The sequence below is a fragment of the Amblyomma americanum genome, chromosome 6 (assembly GCF_052857255.1).
Source record: "Amblyomma americanum isolate KBUSLIRL-KWMA chromosome 6, ASM5285725v1, whole genome shotgun sequence".
In the NCBI taxonomy this organism is placed as follows: Eukaryota; Metazoa; Arthropoda; class Arachnida; order Ixodida; family Ixodidae; genus Amblyomma; species Amblyomma americanum.
Window position 1 is genome coordinate 57,476,661 of NC_135502.1, and position 23,542 is coordinate 57,500,202.

General features: G+C 47.3%; 2 protein-coding genes and 1 long non-coding RNA gene across 3 annotated transcripts; all 3 read left to right on the plus strand.

Moving 5' to 3' along the window:
- The first annotated feature begins 348 nt into the window (after positions 1-348).
- On the plus strand, positions 349-7,533 carry LOC144095285 (putative ammonium transporter 3). The gene is made up of 7 exons (XM_077629063.1): positions 349-457; positions 2,099-2,645; positions 3,310-3,381; positions 4,331-4,390; positions 4,669-4,742; positions 6,022-6,329; positions 7,249-7,533. The coding sequence occupies exons 1-7, from the start codon at positions 349-351 to the stop codon at positions 7,531-7,533; spliced, it is 1,455 nt and encodes a 484-aa protein (XP_077485189.1).
- A 2,209-nt stretch (positions 7,534-9,742) lies between these two features.
- LOC144095286 (putative ammonium transporter 3) lies at positions 9,743-17,815 on the plus strand. The gene is made up of 7 exons (XM_077629065.1): positions 9,743-9,872; positions 11,935-12,487; positions 13,893-13,964; positions 14,352-14,417; positions 14,816-14,880; positions 15,803-16,119; positions 17,495-17,815. Exons 1-7 carry the CDS (start codon positions 9,743-9,745, stop codon positions 17,813-17,815), a joined length of 1,524 nt encoding a protein of 507 aa, XP_077485191.1.
- Positions 17,816-21,457: 3,642 nt separating this feature from the next.
- Positions 21,458-22,412, plus strand: LOC144094723 (uncharacterized). Its single transcript, XR_013306550.1, has 2 exons — positions 21,458-21,513; positions 22,096-22,412. It is a non-coding gene; the product is annotated as an uncharacterized LOC144094723 (long non-coding RNA).
- Positions 22,413-23,542: the final 1,130 nt, after the last annotated feature.

Consider the following 23,542-nt stretch of genomic DNA (forward strand, 5'->3'; position numbering starts at 1 on the left):
TCGCGTGACGCAATTCTATATCGCTATTGCTGAGTCCTTTCACCGGCGTCCGAGTTCACAATGGCATCTTTTGTGACCGCTAGGGTCCGTTGCACATGTCACAATTTCCGTTTGCGCGGCGGCTATATAGGACGTCGATTCGCCCTGCCGTGCAACGCCTCCTGGTGCGGAAGGCGTCCATGGACGGGCTGTCTTGATGACTTTTATGCGAGGACCGTGTTGTGCACAAATCTGCCGCCATGACCTGCAGTGAATTTACCAGTGCCCGTCACTCTTGACTGCGCCGGCAAGAGTACGCCGAGCGTTGCCGCCTTAACCGTGCTCAAGGGGCAACCAAGGAGTCACAACATGGACGGCGGAAGACTGGAAGTGCAAGAGGGCTGCAGCAAGAACTTCACGGCTGACGACGCTACTTGGACATTGACGGCATCGATAGTGGTGTTTACTATGCAAACAGGTGAGTACCTTAGGGGTCATTATCCAAATACAGTGCACTCAGGCGCATATGTAATGCTGTAAAGCATCTTCAGAAACACGTGGCCCTGGAGATTGCAGCCTTTCTTCCGAAGAGCATCTCTCGTTCTCCCTTTTTTACCCTCGGATGACAGTTCTTCAACGTTAAGTCTAGTTATTTCTACTTTGGTCGATAGTCATCGTTTCGTGATAAGGGCCTAGATACTTTGAATACGAGAAGGAAAATTAAAAAATTAACTAAAAGAAAGGGAAATAAAAGAACTACTTAGTTTAACAGTCGCCCTCTTCGCCTCACCTTCTGACTTAAGCGCTTTGATTTTTTTATGCTATAGAAATTTCTTTCACCTACTTTCGCCTGCTTCCAGCAACTTAAACTTTTTTTTTGCCTTCAACCATTCCTTCTTTCTTCTCTCTCTTTTTCTGGCTAGTGGCAGTCCAAAGCTTGTCAGTGCGGCCCGTTTGGGGAGATAAAATTCAGATTCCTGCCATAGCGTATGGTAAGCACTAAGAGGGACGTTACATCTATACATAGATGTACGTACAGCTGGACAACTTTTGGAAGGGGCGCTTTATTAATAAAGGATTCAGCTCAGAGAAGTACTCCCTTGGCGTTCAGAGTCCTCAAACGTTTAGTTTCTACACATCATGTGTGGAGGCTCGTCAAGTTAAGGGCACATTACTGTAATAACCTCGCTGATAAACTTCAGCAAATTACAGTGCAGCGCAGACCAGATGTGTTGAACAGGACACGAAGCGGGTATAATTAGATGCTACGCTCGCTGTCTACGCTCTGATGCATACAACGTGAATTGTGCGAGTGTATAGACCGAAAATGTTCGTCACACGGCATCTATGCATTTTTTTTCTTTCTTGCGTTTCAAGAGGAGAAATCGCGGATGAAAAGAACCTCTCTCGCTTGAAGAATTTAGTACTGAAAGAAGATCAGCAGAGAAAGGAATAAGCAAAAAGAAAATACAGACGAGATCAGTGTAGCTTTAGCCGCAGCAGAGGCCAGAGCCCACTAGAATGGCTTCCGGCATGGTCATTTTGTACATCGAACATGGTACTTGTTACACTGCTTTTGCGTGGTTGAAAGTTTTACAGAGTTCAAACAGATCAAACAAACCAAAATTTGAGTTCGGTCACAATAATGCTTCGCAAATGAGTGGAAAGGCGGAAATGGAAACCTCCCTTTTGCAGTCTAGCCAGCAGGACTTATTCACAGCAGATACTGCCATAGAAGCGACGGCACTCAGTCGATACCAGTTCTTTTGCACCATGAAACAACTTGACTAAGGAGGCATTTCAGTTGACTTGCTTGCGTTATTTTTTTGCAACCAAGGATTATTTCGCGTATATAACTGAGATATAAAAGAAGAATAAATGCATCGAATGTGGGAGGTAAGTTATACGCACTGTCAGAGGAACCCTTTTGTTATAGGAGGTGGAAATCAAGCAATTAGAAGGACGATCATTTCCTATGATTGTTTTACTTTGAGCTTGAAACTGAGATGTGCGGGTGTTTGAGATCTTCGAGGCCGCCCTGCTGTTCCTAATCCTCTGTTTTTGCCGCTCAAAACGATAACAACAACGACAGTGCTACACGCGGCAACGGTATACGCAGGCTTCGGTCTCCTCGAGTCCGGCTGCGTGTCCCGCAAGAACGAGGTGAACATCCTGATGAAGAACGTGGCCGACGTGGTGGCCGGCGGCCTGGGCTTCTGGTTCTTCGGCTACGGCCTCCAGTTCGGCTCGGGCGCGGGCAGTACGCCGTTGTACGGCCTCGGCTCATTCCTGGTGGACGCCGACCCGCAAGACATGGGCCGCGTGTTCACCTGCTTCCTGTTCCAGCTGTCGTTCGCCACCACCGCGACCACCATCGTGTCCGGGGCCATGGCCGAGCGGACCAGCTTCACGGCGTACTGCCTCTTCTCGTTTCTCAACACACTCGTGTACTGCATCCCGGCAGGCTGGGTGTGGGCACCCCGAGGGTTCTTGCGCCAGCTAGGGACGCTGGACTTTGCGGGCGCCGGCTGCGTCCACTTGCTCGGGGGCGTGTCAGCCCTGGTCGCCGCCGCGTACCTGGGACCCAGGACTGGCCGCTACGGAGATGCACCGCCCCCGGAGCTCGGCAACCCTACCAACGTCCTTCAGGGAACATTCACTCTCTGGTCGGTATCGTCAAAGAACCTCCGAAAGTTTACTATGAGCACACTGGAACTCGTACTCACGGATTGCCAAGACGAGGATTTCAAGCAGGCATGGAAACGAAATTTTTGATACCCTCCAATAAGTCAAAACAAGACTTTTTTTTTTACTTGAGTGCAGCTATTTAATCAGTCAATGTTCCATCTGTTGCTGTATTGAGCGATTGTAAAACCGAGAGAGTCAAATAATGCATTTTTTACTCGTTACCAGAAAATATTTAATTGTCTTTCGATCGCTTTGTTTTGCAGAGCGCCTCTGCCCCATTTTTTAAGGACGCCTGACTTTACAAGAAGGATTTCGTTCAAGTTATCTTCTCTGCGTTGGCTCGTTTGTTCCAGACGGCAGGTCATTCAAACTGATATATTTACTTGCTTTTATGTGAAAGGGCGACTGTACTTCTACCCTCATTTTATTTCATCATTTCACCACTCACCATTTCTTCCCGTTTCTGACTGGGCAATCACATTTTTTTGAATTTGAAATGAATAAAGGATGGAGGGTAAAGGAACTGCACAAAAACGTTCTATTTTTTTTTTCATGTGTCGAGCTGTAAATCTAGAAAGAATGCAATGATGCATATTCCGGAATAGAATTTTGTATACTATCACATTATTTTCTTTTTTTTAGGTGGGGCTGGGTGGTCTTCAATGCCGGAAGCACTGTCGGTGTTACCAACAACAAATGGAAGTACGCATCAAGGTAAACTATCGGTTTTAACTATTCTAGTATTATGTTTCTCATATCTTAATGATACCCGGCTTTCTGACTCTGTATGAAGGTAGTTCATCAGCAGGACATAGTAGTTCACTAAATGTCAGTAAATAAAAATTATTACAGCAAAATTATGGGTGTGTCCACTCTTCTTGAAATTTCGTCCGAGCAATGGCCGATTATCGCGTCCTTTGAAACTACGCTGCAATGTGCGGAGCAGTTTGGGACATACGCCTGCGATTTTAACGCGATAGCGCTGATTCTTCAGTTCTTGAGAAAAACCGGAGTCGTCGTCGGTGTGCCACCTTTGTCACCGGCCTTGTGACGTCACCAAAACCTTCCCACCGTGGCAGGTGGCAATTGAATTACTGATTGGTCACGAGAGATCTCTCGGGAAGAGCAACTGGGGTCTCAACAGCCCCACCGGTGGCTCTGTTTGAAACAGCCACCTGCCGAGGCAGTGGAACATCGTTTAATCGCTGGAACACTGCGTCAGTAGTGGTATATGGACTTTCCGCGATCATGTGAAGTAGAGAACGACCATGTGTGCGAAGTGATGTGCAACAAGGAACCCAGGCCGCTGCAGGGACCCATTAAGGCTATCGCATCATACCATTAAGGCGTAGCCTAAGTTGCCGCCCAAGTTTTTATTTTACAGTAATGCCCTTCACGTTGTTATCGTTCTCCCCACTGAAAGATAGCAACAGTATCAATAACCACGGCATGAAAATTGTAGTTTTTTTAAGTCTTTCCCTTGCCTATAAACAGTATTTGGAATTGATCTTCAGTACATTAGACGGGCGATTTCTACTTGGACGAAAGGGATGTAGCGGATGAGTTAATTGGCGTTCAGTTTGAAAGCCCTGCTTTTCTTTGAGGTGACTAATGGTGAAACTGTTTCCTCACAACGGTCTTTTTTTCCTTCTTGCCACCGAAGGGCAGCAGTGAGTACCATCACTGGCTCGCTCGGAGGAGCACTCATCGGACTACTGTTGTCGTGAGTGCATCACTGATGTTTTCTTTTAGCATATTTTTTGTCACGTGGAATGCTATTAAATCTTTATATATTTTCCAACTCAGTCATGCTGTGCACCTGTGTTTATGCTGCGAAGTATTTGCTTATGTTACAATACTATAGTAGTACACGTGACCTGCAAAATTATCTCGGCTGAGGTCGCTGGGTATCTTTCCGCTTCTTTTATTCATAGGTTTGTGCGACTGTGTGCTCGATGATTAGCATTTTTTTCCCTCGAAAACCTTACTTTTTATTCGCAGGTACCTCGTTCACAGAAAATTCCTTATCATCAACATTGTATCCGGGCTGCTGACGGGCCTTGTTTCAGTCACAGGTAACATGCATACTATTCTGGCCAGATAATACTGGTCCTGTGGGAAGGAACAGAAAAAAAGAAAACCTAATCGCCCTAGTACAGGCAGCAACCCTTTACTATAAGCATGGAAAAACCTGCTCGTCAGTGAACAGCCTTCTACCTCATCACGTCCCGGCAAGTGAGTGCTTCCGGTGAGCCTTAGTTTTAGCTAGCACAGAAAAGTTGCTTTTTGGGGAAGTGGAAAAGTGGCATGCCGTTTCAAGTGAAGTGGCCTAGAGGGAGAACTTCTCCTAACGTTTCATGAAGACATCGACAAGCACATGTGGCCAAAAAGCGACGCTGGTTCTGTGTTGTCCTTGGTGCACGTGTGTTTTAGGGCGTTAAAGTAAAAATGTTCATGAAAAAGTCTGAACGCACATCGCTCACTTAACATATATGCCAGGGCTGTTTTTCATCAAGTTGTTCCGCGTGACTAGAGCAACACGCACCACATATAAAAAGCACAGTGTTGCTCTCTTTTGACTACACTGATGCTCCACTGATGATCACCACTAGGCATGAGTAGAATGCGCCGTTATCGCTTTATCACCCAAGGCAAAAGATTTGAATTGCAGCACTTCTCAAATCTTTTCTGCCTTGCAGAACAACTAATGGAACTTCTAAAATGACCCCTTCCTTTCTCTAGTCACCGTGAGCAATGAGATCAGTACTGATTTCCTCTAGATCTATAAAATCGGCTGATTAATTGCATTCCTTGTATTGTTGTCGTTCCCTTTGTGGGTTATATGGTTCGAGATCCCTGTTACCCTTACAGTTCGTCGCTTCAGGGCTCGACGACTGGTGCCTACATTGAATGAAGCCGTGTCTTGTTTCACGACTCCGCTAATTGCTGTGATAAGTTTTGCGAAGATGCTTAGGCAAAGGCACTGGTCATAAGTTGCTGTTCTGTAACATTACCATGGAACTCGAAACACCGCCCGGCCAGCGCCGCTAAAGCTAGCAGCCTACACGCTTCAATGGCAGCCACTCGATTATCCTCTTTATTTAAACTTCAAAGCCATGCGCCACGTGGCGGCATTCAAGAGAACTTGGAGTGCTTGGTAATGTGGTAAGCAGCGCAGAAGACGATGGTCGAGAGAACAAAGGATACGCACAACACTAGTCCATTGTCTTCCGCGCTGTTTACCCCAAAGAATCGATACCAACTAGCCCAGCTTACAAGCCTCGCACACAACTTTGGAATAAAAGTAGCCCGTTCGGACCAGTCTGACGAGTGAGTACAATGTGGTGGAGGCAGGCGGCTCGGCCTTCCTGGGTGCCCTGGACAGCCTGATAGTGGGCTCGCTCGGCGCCCTGCTGTCGAGCGGAGTGCCGCCGCTGCTGAGACGGCTCCGCGTGGACGACCCCGTGGACGCCGTGTCCGTGCACGGTTGTGGCGGCGCCTGGGGGCTGCTGGCCGTCGGCCTGTTCGCTCACAGCGACGAGCAAGGCTGCATCCGCTGCGGGCTCTTCAGGGGTGGCGGCGGCTACCTGCTGGGCATCCAGGCGCTCACGTGCGTCTCCATTGCGCTCTGGAGTGCCGTCGGCACCTACATTCTACTCGTGGTGAGCAACTGGGTTCTCATAAGCGCACATTTAAGGGCACATGCGACGTACGGAAAGCGACCAATGCTTGCTTGTATTAGTCGCCGCTAATAAGATACTGGCAACTGTAGCCGTCGACGGCTGCTCACTGGCAGTTTATGACATCAAAGACAGTTCATTTGCAGCTAACACCCAGGAGGTTACAGAAGGCTCATGTGCCCATTTGCTTGGGCATTAGCATATGCCACTCTGAAAGACCACTGGGCAGGAAGCGGTGATTAGGCTCTGGAGTAAAGGATTTGTCTGAACACGTCGCCTTTTTGGCTTCTGAAGAAGTTCATGCCACTGCAGTATTTGTGTGTACTAATCACCGGAATGGCTTTGTGAGGGATGTGCGATCTCTGTGTTTACGCAACGGCTCGTGGCTGCTCCCGGGCATATGATGTGCTGGAATAATGGCGCAGATAAGTGGACGGTCTTGTTAACACGTTCGACGAGCCAGGTGCTTCTCATAACCTTGTTTCGCCTCTGTGTTCGTGTTCTGTTTACTTAGTTATGAGAAAACCAGAAAAGCATGTGCTGAGCACCTGTTTCGTCGAACGCCCGTCGTGGTATTAAGATTTCTGGGCTCAGGATTACATAGGACTCAATGCAGACTTTCCGGAAGACGACCACTGAGTTCTATAACCTTTCGTACGTTACATGAACTTTCACAGGAACAATGAATGACATGCAGAGGGAACAAAAATCTAAGATAAGTGGCGTCGTGGAACACTCTAATACCTCAACCACTTTTCAATACTTCACGGGGCAGAGGAAAAGAGGGGAAGTTAATCTTCCAGTTTTTTTTTTTTGCAGCCTTCTTTTTTCTCCACTGCATAGCGTGTGGGAAAAAAACCCACCAACCTAGGGTCGTGACTGGTGGCCGTGACACTCGCAGATCGTCAACCGACTTCTGCCCATCCGCATGAGCCTGGAGCACGAGGTGCTGGGTTCTGACCTTGTCGAACACGGCATCGTGCACCCGGACATCGACTACGCGCAGCTGCTGCGGCGTAGCGGGCTCGCGTGCGACGAGCTGCTGCCCCGCTCCGACGACACGGGCATGGACAGGGAGTCGTGGGATCTGCGCGTCTGCCGTCGCTACCTGGCCGAAAAACTCGCGGCAGGTGCCAACCACCGCGCGCCTAACGCCTTCATGAGAGCCTTCAAGCAGTGGCGCTAAAGCCATTCCATGCACACGCCTACTCGGCCTCGCGTTAAATAAAGAGCAATAAAAAAAAGAACAGAGTTTTTCGATTATCAGTTTCTCCCTCCATTTCTCTCTGCCAGCAGTGGGTCCAGCAACAAGGGTAGAACAACAAAGCAGTGACTGGGAAGTGGCAGGAAAATCTTCACTGGACCTTTATACTTGTCTTTGGGTATATATAGTCTCTTTTAACATAATTTTCTATTTGTGCGTGAGCTCGATAAGGTAACGTTGTTTGTGTGTTGCTTTTATTTACTTTCGCGTGACTCCTGTTTCTTAATATGCTGTTGTGTTTTGTTTCATAGTTTTCATGGTTATCCTGTACAGGAGGACCCATTGCAGCCATCGACTACGGGCCTCCTTTTTCTTATGCCACTTTTTCTACTACCCTCCAAATAACTAATCCTAATCCTGTCTTAGCATCTGCCCTCTGACATCGTTAGCTGGCCTGCCCTGGCAGCCAACAAAAACTGAGGGAAACAGTTAAGCTCCTCCTTAAGGGTATACCGCGATAGCATTAATGCGGAACTGGTGATTCTCTACTTTACACTCATAGATTCCTCGGGGTCCTCATACCACTCCTGGTGCAGTGGTACAGCCGTTAAGCGACGCGCTACTGCCCTGCGATGGCAGATGCTGCCACCGGTGGGCCTTGTGCGACCAGGTTGCTCATCCCGAGCAACCTCTCGCGACCAATCTATGATTTAACTGCCTCCTGCCACGGTGGTCAGTTTGCTCACAATCCGGTGGGGAGGTTGTGATGACGCCACAAGGTTACGTGACCTAAGGTGCCCACTTAGGTTTCTTCTCCTTGCATTTCTGGCTCAGGACGCCGACGACGACACCGGGTTTTTTGCAGGACGGGAGCCTTAACGCTATCGTGTTAAAAGCATCCGCGAGTGGCCTAGCCGTGTCTTACACAGGAGTGTCATCTTGGAGTTAACCCCCACTTCCTCAACAGAGGCCTGGCTTTACGTGGCTCTTTACGTGCAATTGCTACATCCACCAACCACCACGCATCTAGGCTGCGTTGATTAACCGTACTGGATCCTGCATCCACTCTAAAGCATATTTGACTCGCTGTACAGTGTACGCGAGCCTACTATATCTATTATTCTAACATACGTTTTCCCAAATCCACATCGATAAATATTTATTCAATCAATAAATGCTTTCGAAAGCATTCATAATAATAATAATGATAATAATAATAATAAACGCCTTTATTTTTCCGAAAACATGTTTAAAACTTTAAGACTGGCCTGCCCAAGCCATAAAGGCTTGTAGGGAAGTACCCGGCAGTCGGTGAATGAGAAAGATATTGCAAAACAGGCGTGACTAAACAAGCGAATAAGAATAACCTTAACACCAAAAGTAAACAACAACAAAGAACCAGTTTAAATTACCGACATAAGGGTTTTTAAAAAAAATGCTTTAATTGTGACAGCGAAGAAGCTGAAAAGACTGAATCAGGCAGAGAATTAAAAATTTTGGATATATAATAATTACGAGTGAAGTGACCATAATGAGTGTAGCAGCTAAGTGCCGTAAAACGGGGGTGATGTCGAAAAGGACGAACAGGAATATGAGGTGCTTGCATACTGTGTACATGAGGGACTTGCGCTGAAGGAAATAACTTAGTTTGAGGATACTTAAATAACCCATAAGAACTCTGAATAAGAACTTAAGCATGCAGTTTCGATTGGTCAGAAATAAACTTTGTTTTTAACGCTGTACTCCTCAATCGAACACCTGTCTGTGCTTTGATCAGTAAATAAATGTCTTTAAGGTTTTTGAAACAACGCTAAGTTTACAAAAATAAAGAAATAAAGTAAAAACGCCGACAGTTAGGAATTTTCGATCAGTACGACGATTAAGCAGCCGAAATTCTCTTCGCGTGCTACTACACCCGACCTAGAAAGCATCATTAGCCTTTCTCGGTTTCAGCCGTTTTCTATGCGCCTCTGATGCGAGCAGCGAAGAATGGCGTTAAATATTCACGGTTCATGTCCTTGCCGGCCATTTCTAGCCGTTGCCTGCGATGGCCTACTGAAGCTCATGCGATGCCCCGTTCTAATGATCACCGAAGAAGTACATTTTCAAAGAGAGAGCTTTTGTTATTTGGGACACGGGGAGTTCTTTGGTACAGCCACGCGGATCTAAGCTCACCAGAAGTTGCACGAGCATGCCGGCCGTGACGGACGAAGACCGCTACATCCCCGTTACGCCAACTCCAGAGCCGGACGAAGAGTTCACGTATGACGACGCCACTTGGGTTCTCACAGCGGCAATTGTTATATTTACTATGCAAACCGGTAAGCCATTAGCTCATCCCTGGTACTTTTATTTTCGAGATACTAGTACAGTACAGTTTCGGTGATACGATTACGGTTGGGGCAAATTTCGGAATGATATGAATTCGTAAGACTCCCTGGCCGGAGTGCATTGTGTACAATGTGCAGAATTTTGGATGTCTCGAACATTCTCCCGCGCCACTATGGATGATACGAATTTCGGATAACACGAATATTCTTCGCGACCCCGTGAGATTCCTACCATCGAGATTCTACCGTAGTAGCTTGAGAGGAAAAACGAAGGCGTTGATATTCGTAGCACCAATCCTTACTTTCATGCGTACAAAATAAATAATGAACCAGGAACAGAACAAGCTTCTCATCCATAAGCTATCGGCGGATCTGTTGCAGGAGCACACAATGGTGCGATCTCTATCGCCCTTTGCTCAACGTCGATGACAAACGATAACTAATGAAACTATTCCTTATACTCCTCTGTCCGTCACTTCAATATTGTAAAGACAACAAACTCAAGCCTGTTGTAGGCAAAGTAAAGGTGAAAGGGCAAAAACATAGCAGAAACAATGTGGTTTGCAAGGACATCGATGATGCGGCTTACGCTCTTTTTTTTTAAATTTGTCATGACATGCAGAAAGTGAGCCGTAGTGATGGAAGGTGCAAAGGAATACTATGGGAAACAGAGCCTAAACATCGTGTTTTTAAATGAAGCGGTATATTCTGATTTTTGCTTCACATTGACCGACAGAAAGTTAAAAAATATTCGGCTTATCACTGTTGGGGACTTAACAAGTGGCGAAAATTGAGCGATGGGAAACCGCCATTCGTCGCGAAGTGAACGCTTGTCAGCCTCGACGTCGCAGCTGTCAACCATAAGAGAGGTTACCCTTGCCACGGTCGAGCTTTGGTTGAGTGTTACGTGACGTTTGCTGCTCCATCAGGGTGTTCCACATCCGCTTCCGTAGTCAAAAGCGGCGACCAAGGACAGTGCACCTAAGAAGAACGTTAGGCTACTTCCTAACTACGGTCCTAGCAGATACACAGCGAGCAACTTCCATGGTGAACCTCTCCACGTATAAAAATTCGACGAATTAACATGACCATGAACACAGATGACGCCACAAGCATTGAATACTATATGATTTACCCAGGTAATAAAAAGGTTTTTATACATGAAACCTGTCAATTTATACAAAAGTAGACACAACCCAATTATTGCGTCTTTAACGAACTTGCAGTTCTAATTTCTGCTACAGACTGATCATGAGAGAGCTAAAATATTAGCAGCGAATTAATTCTGGGGGTAGAACCAGTGATGAGAACTAAAAATTGTGCAAATGTTATCGAACGCTGATTCAAGATGTGGCAACTTGAATATTATAATATTTGTTTTCCTATGGGAATTAGCTTGCCGTTCCGGTATAAAAATGCTTTGGGGCTTTTTGACTGAACCAGGTTGTAACTAAGCGCCTGCAGTTCCTTCTTTTGCATTCGTCTTTAATTGCGCTGATTATATATCTCTTTCTCATTACCATAATTCTAGTGCGAACCAGTGGTGTTGGCGCAAATCTCATCTGTAGTTTCTATTGACCAATGATTACGCTGACTTCACTAGCTGCAGCAATTATGACGTTTACAATTTGCAGCGTGGCACTGCAGCCTAAAACGTTTATCCACGCAACACGTAATCGAAAAAGGAAGGAACATGTCAAGCACATTTTAGGTGTAGGCTGCGAGCAGTATTTCACTCGACAGTCGAAACGGCTCACGTACGATTCTTCAAGGCTATGGTGCAAAATTGCTGGTTTTGACAAAGCCAAAAGCGGCAAAAGCACTCAGACGTATGCAGGCGTGGCCAGACGATCATGAGATAGCGAACCAATTTCCACGTGACCGCGAACAGCAGGCACACAGATTACAAATCTCAGGTTACACAGCGAACCGGCCTATGAGCCTTTTTTTTTTTCTTTGAAGCACTAAACAATGTGCCATGCGTACTTGCGCACCCGGAGTGTATTGCTTTTAGACTCGAGACCGTTTAGGTGGCCTAAGTTTTTCCATGCAGGTTTCGGACTCCTCGAGTCCGGGTGCGTGTCTCAGAAGAACGAGGTGAACATCCTGATGAAGAACGCCGCCGACGTCATCCTCGGCGGGCTCACCTACTGGCTGTTCGGCTTCGGCCTGCAGTACGGCACGGGTCGAAGCCCCGACAACGAGTTCAGCGCCGTCGGCCGCTTCATGGTCGACGCCGGGCCGGAGGAGATGGGCTTGGTCTTCTCGAGCTTCATCTTCCAGCTGTCCTTCTCGACCACTGCCACGACCATCGTGTCCGGGGCCATGGCTGAGCGGGCCAACTACAACGCGTACTGCGTATTCTCGCTCCTCAACACCATCGTGTACTGCATTCCGGCCGGCTGGGTCTGGGGGGACCACGGCTTCCTCAAGAAGATGGGGGCCATTGACTTCGCCGGGTCCGGATGCGTCCATCTGCTGGGCGGAGCGTCCGCTCTGGTTGCCGCGGTGCTGCTGGGCCCACGGCGAGGACGCTTCGACGGAGACGGCCAGAAGGTCCAGATGAGCCGGCCCACTAACGTGCTTCTCGGAACATTCACACTCTGGTAAAACGCGACTTCGATTCATTGCCGGGCATCGGGAGTAGTGGGACTGACGTAGACAAGGGAGGAGTATTTCTCCAAGTGGCTGACAGATAACAATAAGAGCAGGAGCCTTCTCCGGTTCTGGCACGAGAATAAGTTACATGATTTTTTATAGTATACAGCGGACTCAAATTATTCCTTTATGGCAAGTGCGCGAAACAAAAAAAAAGAAGTCAGGCCATGCTTTTGGCGACTAGAAAATCTTTGTCTTGCTGCTTTGATGAGCTTTTTAACCCGCCATTATTAATGCGAAAGTATTAGGTGGCTCATCGGCATGAAAACCAGACGTAGCCCGAGAAGGGGCGGCGCTATAAAACTCGCGATTGGTCGCAATGGTGTGGTGTCATCAAAGACAGGAAAATATGAAATGTTAACCAGTAATAGTCAGTTCTAGTACTTACAACTGCGCCAACTACAAAGTAATAGAATTGAAGTAGAATTAGAATAGAATTGCAATAGACCTAGAACAGTTTTGGAATGCTTGCGCATCACTCCCACGTAAGTTCCTGAAGTGCCCCCAGTATTTTGTTTTACTGAATAAACGAAAGGTAAAAATAAGAATTTCCGGTACAAAATAAAGAAATGAAAGCTAGGGAAGAAAACTCATGAATACATGTAACCGGTTTACCACTTTTAATTAAAGTAGAAGGCTCATCAGGAATATATAGCAAGAAAATTGCCACTCTCAGACATCTATAGATAACCGAACGCTAACAGCAAACTACCTGTATGAGCACTGGCAGGACTCATGAATTTTCGGAGCTGAAACTGCATGATCACACATAGAGGCGGGAATCGAGATGTTGTGCAGCTGACCGGAAATATAAGCAAGGGTAAGGAGTAAGGAACACGGATAAGTGACGTACTTTTCTCCCTTAGGAGCCGCAGATGTTTTTCGGGGCAGTGCGGTGGCGCTCAGTCAAAAAGCACAGCCGACAAAAAAAAAATAGTTGTTGCCTGTAAGGAGCACATAGACATGCAGACATTAAGAAAAGGCAATGAGTGGCAGCTCCTAAATGCACGCACGTGCAGCACTCCGCTAACAGCGTCAGCCGCTATGCTACTGCTGCTGTTATCGGACAGCCTTTTGCGGTAACGTGCCGACAGAGAAGACAACATAATGGGGTAATGCCACAGTGCTGCCGATGCACTTCGCTCTGTCTCAGTTCGACCTGTAGGGTGTAGGATGTGTCCGCATCTGCTATGAATGTGCACATTAGCCAGGAAAGAAAACGCATGGAAACGGATTGATGTAGTTATCGGGAGCTACGGCACTGTGGGCTGACTGTGGGCTACTGTAAAAGCAACTGGAGTACGTTTTTTGTGTGTGTGAGTGCACTCAGATACGCACACTGTTCATACGCAGGTGGGGTTGGCTCGTGTTCAACTGTGGCAGCTCCTTTGGCGTGAGGCACGACAAATGGAAGTATGCTTCAAGGTATACCTTCTTCATCTGCCGCATTCAGTTAATCTCGTGTATAGAGCCTATCCATGAAAAATGCTTTGCAAAGGCTGATGCTTGCTAAGAGGCATCTGTATGATCCAATACGATAAAAAATGCAACTAGTAGTAAACAAAACATTCTAGAAGCGTACGTAAGCTGCACTTTTGTTTTTCGAAGCTGGTTCATGAACTTTGCCGCTGAAGAGAAATCGTTTTTGAGCTTTCCATGTAGAACTCAGAACGGAAAGCAATATTGGCTTTTTAACACATACAGCGCATTTAGTTTTATATTTAGTCATGATTGTAGATAGGTTGTACGGGTCGCCATGTGCTCAGATGCTGCAAGTTAAACATCTTCATTTACTGTCGCGTGTTATTACAGAGCGGCGGTGACCACTATAAACGCTTCCCTGGGAGGAGGTCTCGTTGGAGTTTTTTATTCGTACGTATTTTCCAGTTGCGTTGTCATCCTTTTCTGGTGATGCTGGTCCAAAAGGAGAGCACCGAAACTCACCGTCAACTCAAAGTTTTTTTACTACTATTCAGCAAGTTGAGCAAAAAAAAAAATGCCAGAATATAAAGGTCTTGGTCTGCTCTAATAAGTCAAACAGGTACAGAGAAGTTTTAAGCCAAATTAAAAGACCAGACATCTAAGAGGCGTGATTCAGGCATCCTAAGGCAATAAAAAAAAGGAAGGGAAGTGGGTAGTATGGTAAGGAACAACTAATAGTTTGAATGTGTCGACACCCGCGCACGACTAAAAAAATATGTTTCAAATATTTCTGTGAAGCCTTGCTGCAGTCTTCAACCATTTCATCTTCGTCTTGTAACTTCCAGGTACTTTACGTCCCGGAAACTTCTCGTCGACGATATTGTGAACGCCATATTGACTGCACTGGTTGCTGTCACTGGTGAGAAATAATTTTCTGGCTTTTTGTCTTCAAAGATAGAAGTACGTCAAACGCCTGTAAACACAAGCGTATGTTCATGTACAATAGGAACATCATCTTGTTGGTAATGATGTATATATTCAACTTATTTATTGTCTCTTCTCAGCTGATCCCTGCCGTTTTCAGTGGTTACGGTCAATCCTTAGAGAAAGATTATTGAGAAAAAAGGACAGGAAGAGTGCCCAAGAAATCCTCGTGACTACTAGCGCAGTGAGAAATGGGATAAAGAGGACGAGTGAGAAGGAATATTAGGTGCAACACAATGCGCACGTGAGTTGAAAGCTCGAGTCGCTGGCCTGGTCTGACGACCACAATGATTTGCAGTGCATGACAAGTCTTAGGTTTGGCTTAATAACCTAAGACATTGACTCAAGATTGCGTGGTCCATCAGCTGGTGATAGTAGGCGCGGCAAACGCCTTTGATGGCTAAGAATGAAAAATAAATGCAGACAGTACTTCTTCTGAACGAATATATTAGAACACAATGTAAATGCAGACAGAGGTGATGTATGTGCCAGATGTCCTCATCTTTCCAGCGCCGTCGTTCGCTCAGCAGAACAGGTAGTGTACAACGTTTGAGAGTACACAGTCGAATTATCTTCCTTCCGGGCCCTGCTCTATGGATCGTTATGCGTCACCAGCATTCCAATTCTCTGGAACCTGAGAGAATACACGTCCTCACTCCTGCGAAAGTTATGGCTTCCACGAATGTTATAGAAGACGCCTACAACATGGCTTAGAAACAAACCCCTTGTGCTGCTTACTTCTGACAAAGGCGGCGCGTCACGTTTTGGTTTAGCTCGGAGAAAGAGTTGAGTGCACGAGAGCTGAGCTGTGCAGCCTTCTAGAGTGCTGCAGCGGAGCGCCTGCCTGTTCTGCGCAGCCGGCTCGGGCTTCTACTCGGCCTACGAGAGCATCGTGGTGGGCGTGACCGGCGCGCTGTTCGCCTGCTGGGTCCCGGCCGCCCTGGAGCGGCTGCGCGTGGACGACCCCGTGGGCGCCGTGGCCGTGCACGGAGTGGGCGGCATCTGGGGGCTGCTGGCCGTGGGGCTCTTCGCCGACGCCGACACGCTGCTGCGGCTCACCTCGGGACGCAGCGGCCTCTTCAAGGGAGGCGGTGCCTATTTGCTCGGCATCCAGGCGCTCTCGGGGCTCTGCATCACCGCCTGGAGCGTGCTCACCTCATACGTGTTGCTCAAGGTACCGCATGTGTAGTCAAAAAAGTAGAAAGGAAAAGGGAAAAGAAAGAGAAGGGAAAGGAAAGGAAAAGGAAAGGAAAAGGAAAGGAAAGAAAAGGAAAAGGAAAAGGAAAAGAAAAGGAAAAGGAAAATGATTATTTATAGCGACCATCACTGCTGCCAGAGATGATAAAGGGGTGACTTAGAAGGACTGAGCAAAATATCGCACGCGCAGGAGAATGCTGTTGGAAAATGTGGAAGCCAGGAAGCATACACTCCTAGAAAAGAAAAAAAATGGAGGGGACAATTAAGCTCCGCCTTAAGGATATGACGCCATAGCGTTAATCAGTTAATGCCCGTATATGCGGAATTGGTCATTCTCAACTTTACATTCATATGTCCCTTGGAGTGATCATACTACTCGTTGCGCAATTCTGCGGCGGTTGAGGAATGCGCCACTGCCGTGTGATGGCAGGTGCTGCCACTGGTGGGTCTTGAGCGACCCAAGTTGCTGTTCCCGAGCAACCTCTCGTCATCAACCATTAATCTAACTGCCACCTTCCGGGGTGGTTATTTTGCTCACAACCCGGTTAGTTTGCTCACAATCCACAAGGTCACCTCACCTACCTAGGTACCCCCATTGATTGTTCACCTAGGTTGCTCACTTAGGTTGCATCGCCGGGGGCGGCCGCCTGGGCCATCCTACGCCACCTTATTTATTGCTCACAACGCCGACAACTCCGACACCGGGTTTTCTGCCCAACGGAGCTTTTAACGCTTACGCGCTAATAGCAGAGATTTTTCACTTTGATTCGGCAGATATGTGTGTTCAGATTGAGTGAAGAAATAGACGTATGGTGCTATAGATAGTTTTAAGCGCCGTAAACGTTTCTTCGACGCTTCTGCTGAATGTGCCTGCATAGGCCAACCGCGCACATAATTCTTGATGGCACCCACTGTGGCCAGCGTGTTTCGAATACTTATTGACAGTTGGTACCGGCTTACTATCAAAATACAGTCTCGAGCACTCTTCGCTACGAATCGCCGCTTATCGTGGCCTTAGTTTGTCTGACTCGCCGACAAGGAGACGCAGGAACCAGGCCGGAACCAAGGACAGGAAGCCGGTAAACGGCGTCTTGAAACCTCTAATCACCGAATATTGGGCAACCGACGTAGGAGTTGTAATGATTGGACAGCACACGCAAAATCACAGCGTCAAAACTAAGTTTGACCATTTGCTTTTGCGTACAGATGCTAACTGCAAGTGCTTGTTCGGCGGCAGTAGCTGAAGGATGTTTTCAACATAACTGCAAAAGAGCCAGGGTCGTAACTTCAGACGGGGAACTGATTTGAACGTGTGCGGGAAATACTTTGTGCACCTGCTTCACCCCTGCCAGGCCATAAACTACGTGATTCCCATCCGGATGACCGAGCTGGAAGAAGTTCTGGGCGCGGATCTCATGGAGCACTCTCTCAGCTACCCCGACTACGACTACGACGCGTTGCTGGCCCAGTTCAGCAGTCGGGGCATCGAAGTGGGCCACGTGCCTGCCATCGTGCACCGTGGAGACTGGGACAGGCGCATCTTCGACGAGTACCTCCTGGGCAAGGGGGGTCGCAACAAGCCGAAGCCAGACGGCACACTGGCAGCCTACGTCAGGAACTACGTCAAGGAAATGCCGCGGAAGTATAGCTATCGCGCATGCGTGATTGTTTGAGCTCCCTGACCTGTAGAGTGCGTACATGAGTCGCATATAAAGCAACGTCATTGCAACGTTATCACCGTGTTGGTGTGCTTTTATTTTAGTCATGATTTCAAATCAGTGACGTTTAATGGCTAGAGCGTATGTACAGTATGGTACACTGTTAAAGGGAACATGCGGTCGCGTGAAGTTGACTTTCCGCGAGGCGCTGCCGCGGAAAGCCGGAAAGAATGCCGAGCTGGTTATGGTCCGGAGTTTTTTTCGGCATTCTGTCCCCTTGCATGGATCTCATTTTTCACACCCACAACGCATCGATTACCTCTTCTCGCTGTTGAATTTGCTTCTTCCATTCTCTGGTCGCGTTTCGTGCGAAATAAGCAACATTTTCTGCGGACTAGATTATGCATTTGTCAGTGCCTTGGTTCATATGCCACTCGCCGTGTACTGTACGCGTTGTAGCTGTCGAAACACCCAGCACTGATCTCGAGTAGGGGCACGCTACATGATGTCAGTATAATAACTCTATGACCGGCATGCCAAACACACAGAAATATATATATATATATATATATATATATATATATATATATATATATATATATATATATATATATATATATATATATATATATATATATATATATATATATATATATATATATATATATATATACCTTTTGCTGCTGATGACGGCAGCAAACAAAATTAGCGCCAAAACTCGTTTTATAAGAGGGACGAGAGTTGATTTATGGTCCCCGATATCGGATATGAAGGCAGGGTTTGCTAAACATGGCTGAAACCTTTCGCGTGGCCCAATCTTGGAGGTCATATGTATGAGCACGATTATCGCCACCACACGAAAGGTCCGCTTCGCGGCGCCAGCTGAGCCCTTTCACGCAAATACCAATCGCGGCAGCATGCTGTATTGCATCGGAGTGGGCCCTGTTTTTGCAACAGTCACCGAAAAAAAAACAAAAACTACAGCGTACCTTATTCGAACTTCGAGCCAATTTTTCGAAAACTATTCGAAAATGTAAGAGTAGATCCGACTGGTTTCGATTATTTCACACACTCATAGGCACAAGCTTTCCCCTGGCCGGGTGCAAGGCTTCTCCAAGATTATATGTTTGAAAAATGAGTCTTCGGCCTTCACGTTGTCTGCACCAAAAAATCTTGATGTGTTCACTGAAGTGTTCACTGATCTGACAACAAATGCGCATTGCGAACATGTATGCACGGCATGCCGAGCAAGTTCATGGTCAACTGGAATACCACGAGCAGATGACGGAGAGTGACAAAGGCTACGTGACGAGCGCGCGTCCCGTGATTTTCTTCGTTGTTCGTCCTCTGTTCTCACTTTTCGCTCCACCACGGACTGCTAACGACTCACCCAAAGGTAAATTGCCCTATAAAGATTACAATATATCTGCAAAAGGGAGGATTGTTGGGCCAGTTGGTTCATGATTCAAGACTGAAAACGGCGCGAAAAACGGGACAAGATAGAGAGAAGCAACACACACAGCACCGAACTTACAACTGAGCGTATTTCATGCGAGAGCGCAATAAATGCAGGAAGTACACATAAAAACTAAAAGAACATCATAATATAAGATTGATGCTATTGCAGGTCAATATCTAAAAAGGCTATCTCTTTTATGGATAAGCGAAGAGACGGCGCGCTCAAGCACTTGTCACACCTCGTGTGGATGACGAAAGCTTCGTACAGTTCTCGTTTTTGTTGTCTTGCGTACGTGGGCAACACTTTGCTTTTGTTGAACTGGGGAGTGCATTTGCACGTTGTCACATGCTTGGCGAGTGTGATCCCTCTGCCTACGCTGACATCATTAGCGTGCTCTCTTAATCTGTCATTTAAGCAGCGGCCAGTCTGGCCAACATAAGTGGCACCGCATGACCGAGGGATTTCGTAGATCACCTTGCTTTGGCAGTGAAAATATTGCGTCACGTGCTTAGTGCCGCACGATCCCCGCTTTTTCTCTGCCCCGTTTACTCTCCTACACAACCTGCGCAACCTGTTGGGTGCCGAAAACACTACACACACACCGCCTCGTCCCGCAATCGTTTTCAGTCGATGGCTGACGCCATGGACATAAGGGATGGCTGCTGTCTTGACCAAACTTCGCTTAGGCTGCTTATAGTCCGCAGGTCTACGCAGTTCATGAATGAACTGCGTAGACCTCGCATGAAATACACTCAGTTGTAAGTTCGATGCTGTGTGTGTTGCTTCACTATCATGTCCCGTTTTTCGCGCCGTTTTCAGTCTTGAGTCTTGATAAAATCTATCGTCCACTCTCTTCTTTCGCTTTCCGTTTCCTTTATCCACTGTGTACAGTGTGCACGCTTGCGTGCACAGTGGACATCTTACATGGTTCGCTTCTGTTTCATACGTGCCTAACCACACGCCATCCTTCCGTGCTATTTCCCAAAGTCTCTGTGGCTTTCACAGCAGCGAGCTTTCCAGTAAGCCTCTGAAAGCGGCTAGGCTGAGGTAGAGAAATTATGTATTTTGTCTTCCGGCAGGACAGTCAAACACAATGACATCAAAATGTACACTTCACACTGACCAGTGTGCACCTGGACGTCTCAGTTTCTCGACTCAGCTGCGCCATTCCTTTACACCGTAGCACGGTCAATGCCAGATCGTTGGCATTTCTTTCCAGAATCCTGTATGGCTGGATTCGATCGGACACGTAGACTAGTTTATTCGGTTCTTCAAGCGGTTTCTTACTACCGAATTTTTAGTTCTCGATTGATTGTACCACGCCAGGATATACTTTTACGGATAATGCACCACGGGCTTGTAGTACGCATGACAAATCCTTCTCCAGAGAGGTCGTCCACGTGTCGAGAAGCGGTTCTGACAGAACGACGTCAGGCGCGGCAATTACGAGAGCAGGTCGACTCTGACAGTGCTGCATCGGCAGGCACGGCCGCGACAAGGGGGCGCCATCGGTGTCGGCGTAATTTCTATCATTTGCCGGGCGCGTAACTTATGCGCCACACGCTCGAGCGCTTTTCTCGCTCACAGTCTGGGGCCGTGAAACAAGCGCTACACGCTTCCTCGGCAGCGCGGTAAAAAAGCTCAGCCGGCGTGTGAAAAGAAATGCAAAAATCAGGAAAAGAAGCGTCACCATGGGCCGCTATCCTTCTTGCTTTTGTGCTTACTTCGAATTCTTTTTGAATCTTGCCACCCACGACCTCTTTTTCTTGTTCTCTTTATGGCTGACGGAAGGTGCGCAGACTATACTTGCGCGATTTCCAGACGAACTCTCTTGCGTTTTGCTGCTTCGTGTGCGCCACGCAGCGTGGGAGAAACGATTGAGTGAAAGCTTGCGACACGAGACACTGTTGTCTGCGAATGCAAGGGCGGTTGTGCAGGACTTCGGCGTGGAACTGGAGTCACGGTTGCTTGAACAAACCTTTTCTGATGCTCTGCAGCTAACTGACAACGGTCGCATTGCGCCCCATTGTCCCTCTGGTTTTCTTGCTACGTTGATGCCGTCGCGCGTGCTGGCTTAGCTGTCAAGTTCTTTCCTACTCGAATATTTGTCTCCAGTCACGTGGTGCACGTCACGTGACTTTCAGGGGCTTCTGGAGGTATATATACCTCGAGCCACGGCTCTGCCCAGCATCGCTCACCTGTCTCAGAGCAGCAACACCTCCACGGGCAGCACTATATCCGAGGAGTTAACATGGTAAGCCGAAAGCCTGGGTGCAGAAATTCACGTCATCCATTTTAAGGGCGGCTTTGACGCGCTGCAGAAACTGCTCTGTGTATATTGAATTTTGGAAACCCTTCTTTCCGGCTGTAGTCAGCTGTATCGCCTGCCGCTGTCAACGAATACTTAAGTTTTAACGACAGTTATGCTATGCACAGTACAGCAGTAATTTTGAACGGCAAGATAGACTAGGCTCTGCGATGCTGTTCGTTCATGCATAATTTCTTGAAGTGTGAATATGGGTTTGAATTAAAAGGCGGGTAAAAAAGCCACCGCTGAGATCGAAACTGCAACGCGTAACGCATCGACTTAGTGAATGTGCTCTAAATTTTCCGATTTTCTAGAAAAGTTGCAGTCGTTACGAAGTTTTATGGAACAAGCGTTTTTCCCATAGAGCTCTGCTGGTTAAGAAACTCAGTTCTTCACCCTAAAATCGTACAGTAGGCTATTCCGGAGGCATTATACTTATTTATATTGCTTATCTTATAGCATTTCTTTACCTTAGTAACCTCAACTATAGACATACCTGAGCTATACTTCACCGCTTATTTCCCACAGCGCTTCATCGTGTACATCGCTGTCCTCGCTCTGGCGGCGGCAGTCGCCCTTGCCGGATACCACGGCCACGGAGGCTACGGTGGATACGGCGGACATGGAGGCGGAGGCTACGGAGGATACGGTGGCGGACATGGAGGCGGATACGGCGGTCATGGTGGCGGTGGATACGGTGGTGGACACGGCGGATACGGCGGCGGCCACGGAGGATACGGCCACTACGGAAGGCGGTGAATCAAATCCGACATGCTCTGTCCGGGCCTCATGAGTGCAATGCGAAATAAATTACAACCTGTGCATGTGGCCAGGAAAAAGCACAACCTCGAGTCGAACTTTCCTTGTTTTTCACGGTGACAGCTGCAAGTGACGTTTTGACCGTGTTAAAGAGTGTCACGCCGTACTATGCCGTAACTGAAAAAAAAAAATGTGGCCATTTAAGCTATGGCTTGACGCGGTTAATTCAGCGAGAAGCTGTCGCAGGGACCTTAGCTTGATATCTGCTTTAGCTATTGGGTTTTGCCTTAGACGAGCAATGTGTGTACTGGTTAAAAAGATGTTCATTCTTCACTTTCCCCCTCATCGTCCACCTCATCAAGAAGCGACTAATTACAGTGGCGGCTATTACCGGATGATGTCTGTTAAGCAGCTTCTCACTGCAAAATTTGCCGAGCTTACCTGCTGTGAAATCAGGATGTTATGACGAAAAAAAAAAGGGGGGGGGGGGCTGGCGAGCGTACAAGAACAGTTTTGGAGCAGTTCAAGACAGCCCAAGCGAGGCCGGGTTGTCTTTCTTTTTGAACAAAGCAGGCACAGTAGGGCCTATTTCTGTCTGCGCGGGTCTGATTGGCGGACGCCAAGTAACGAAGGAGGGCGTCGTCACTATACTCAACTGCTGGAAATCTGAAACGAGCGTAAACCTGGGTACCATAAAAACTCCCAGACTCTCGCCGCCTCCGTGGTGGTGAAGAAACATTGGAAATTATACATACCAAGCAGCGCTCAGCCCATCAGAGCGTCCCCTTCCAAGCCTCGCATTATATACGTCCGCATTAATTATGCGATCATGCGATACACTTCAGTTGGATACAACTCAAGAAAGAAGCGGCAGATGCCCCTCAAAGGAGGCCATCCAGCCAATGGCGTGGAGTCATTTTAATAAGGCCATGGTTAATCAAATTAAGGCACGGTTGTTCCCATTTCATTTTCCGCCCCTGCAAAGTCACTCTAGCAAGTCTAAGGGGATTTTTTTTTTACTTCGACTCTTTACCCAGCAATTCTAGACAACAGTATTCTTCAAAGGGAAATAATTTATGAACGCTACGTTTTCATATATTGTAAGATTTAACTATAACATTACATCCGCACATCTCCCCTCAGCAGTCTTGCATTTTTTTGCTATTCACGGTTTTTGCGATCGTCAGAAACGTACCTCATTGGTTTTCTATGGTAG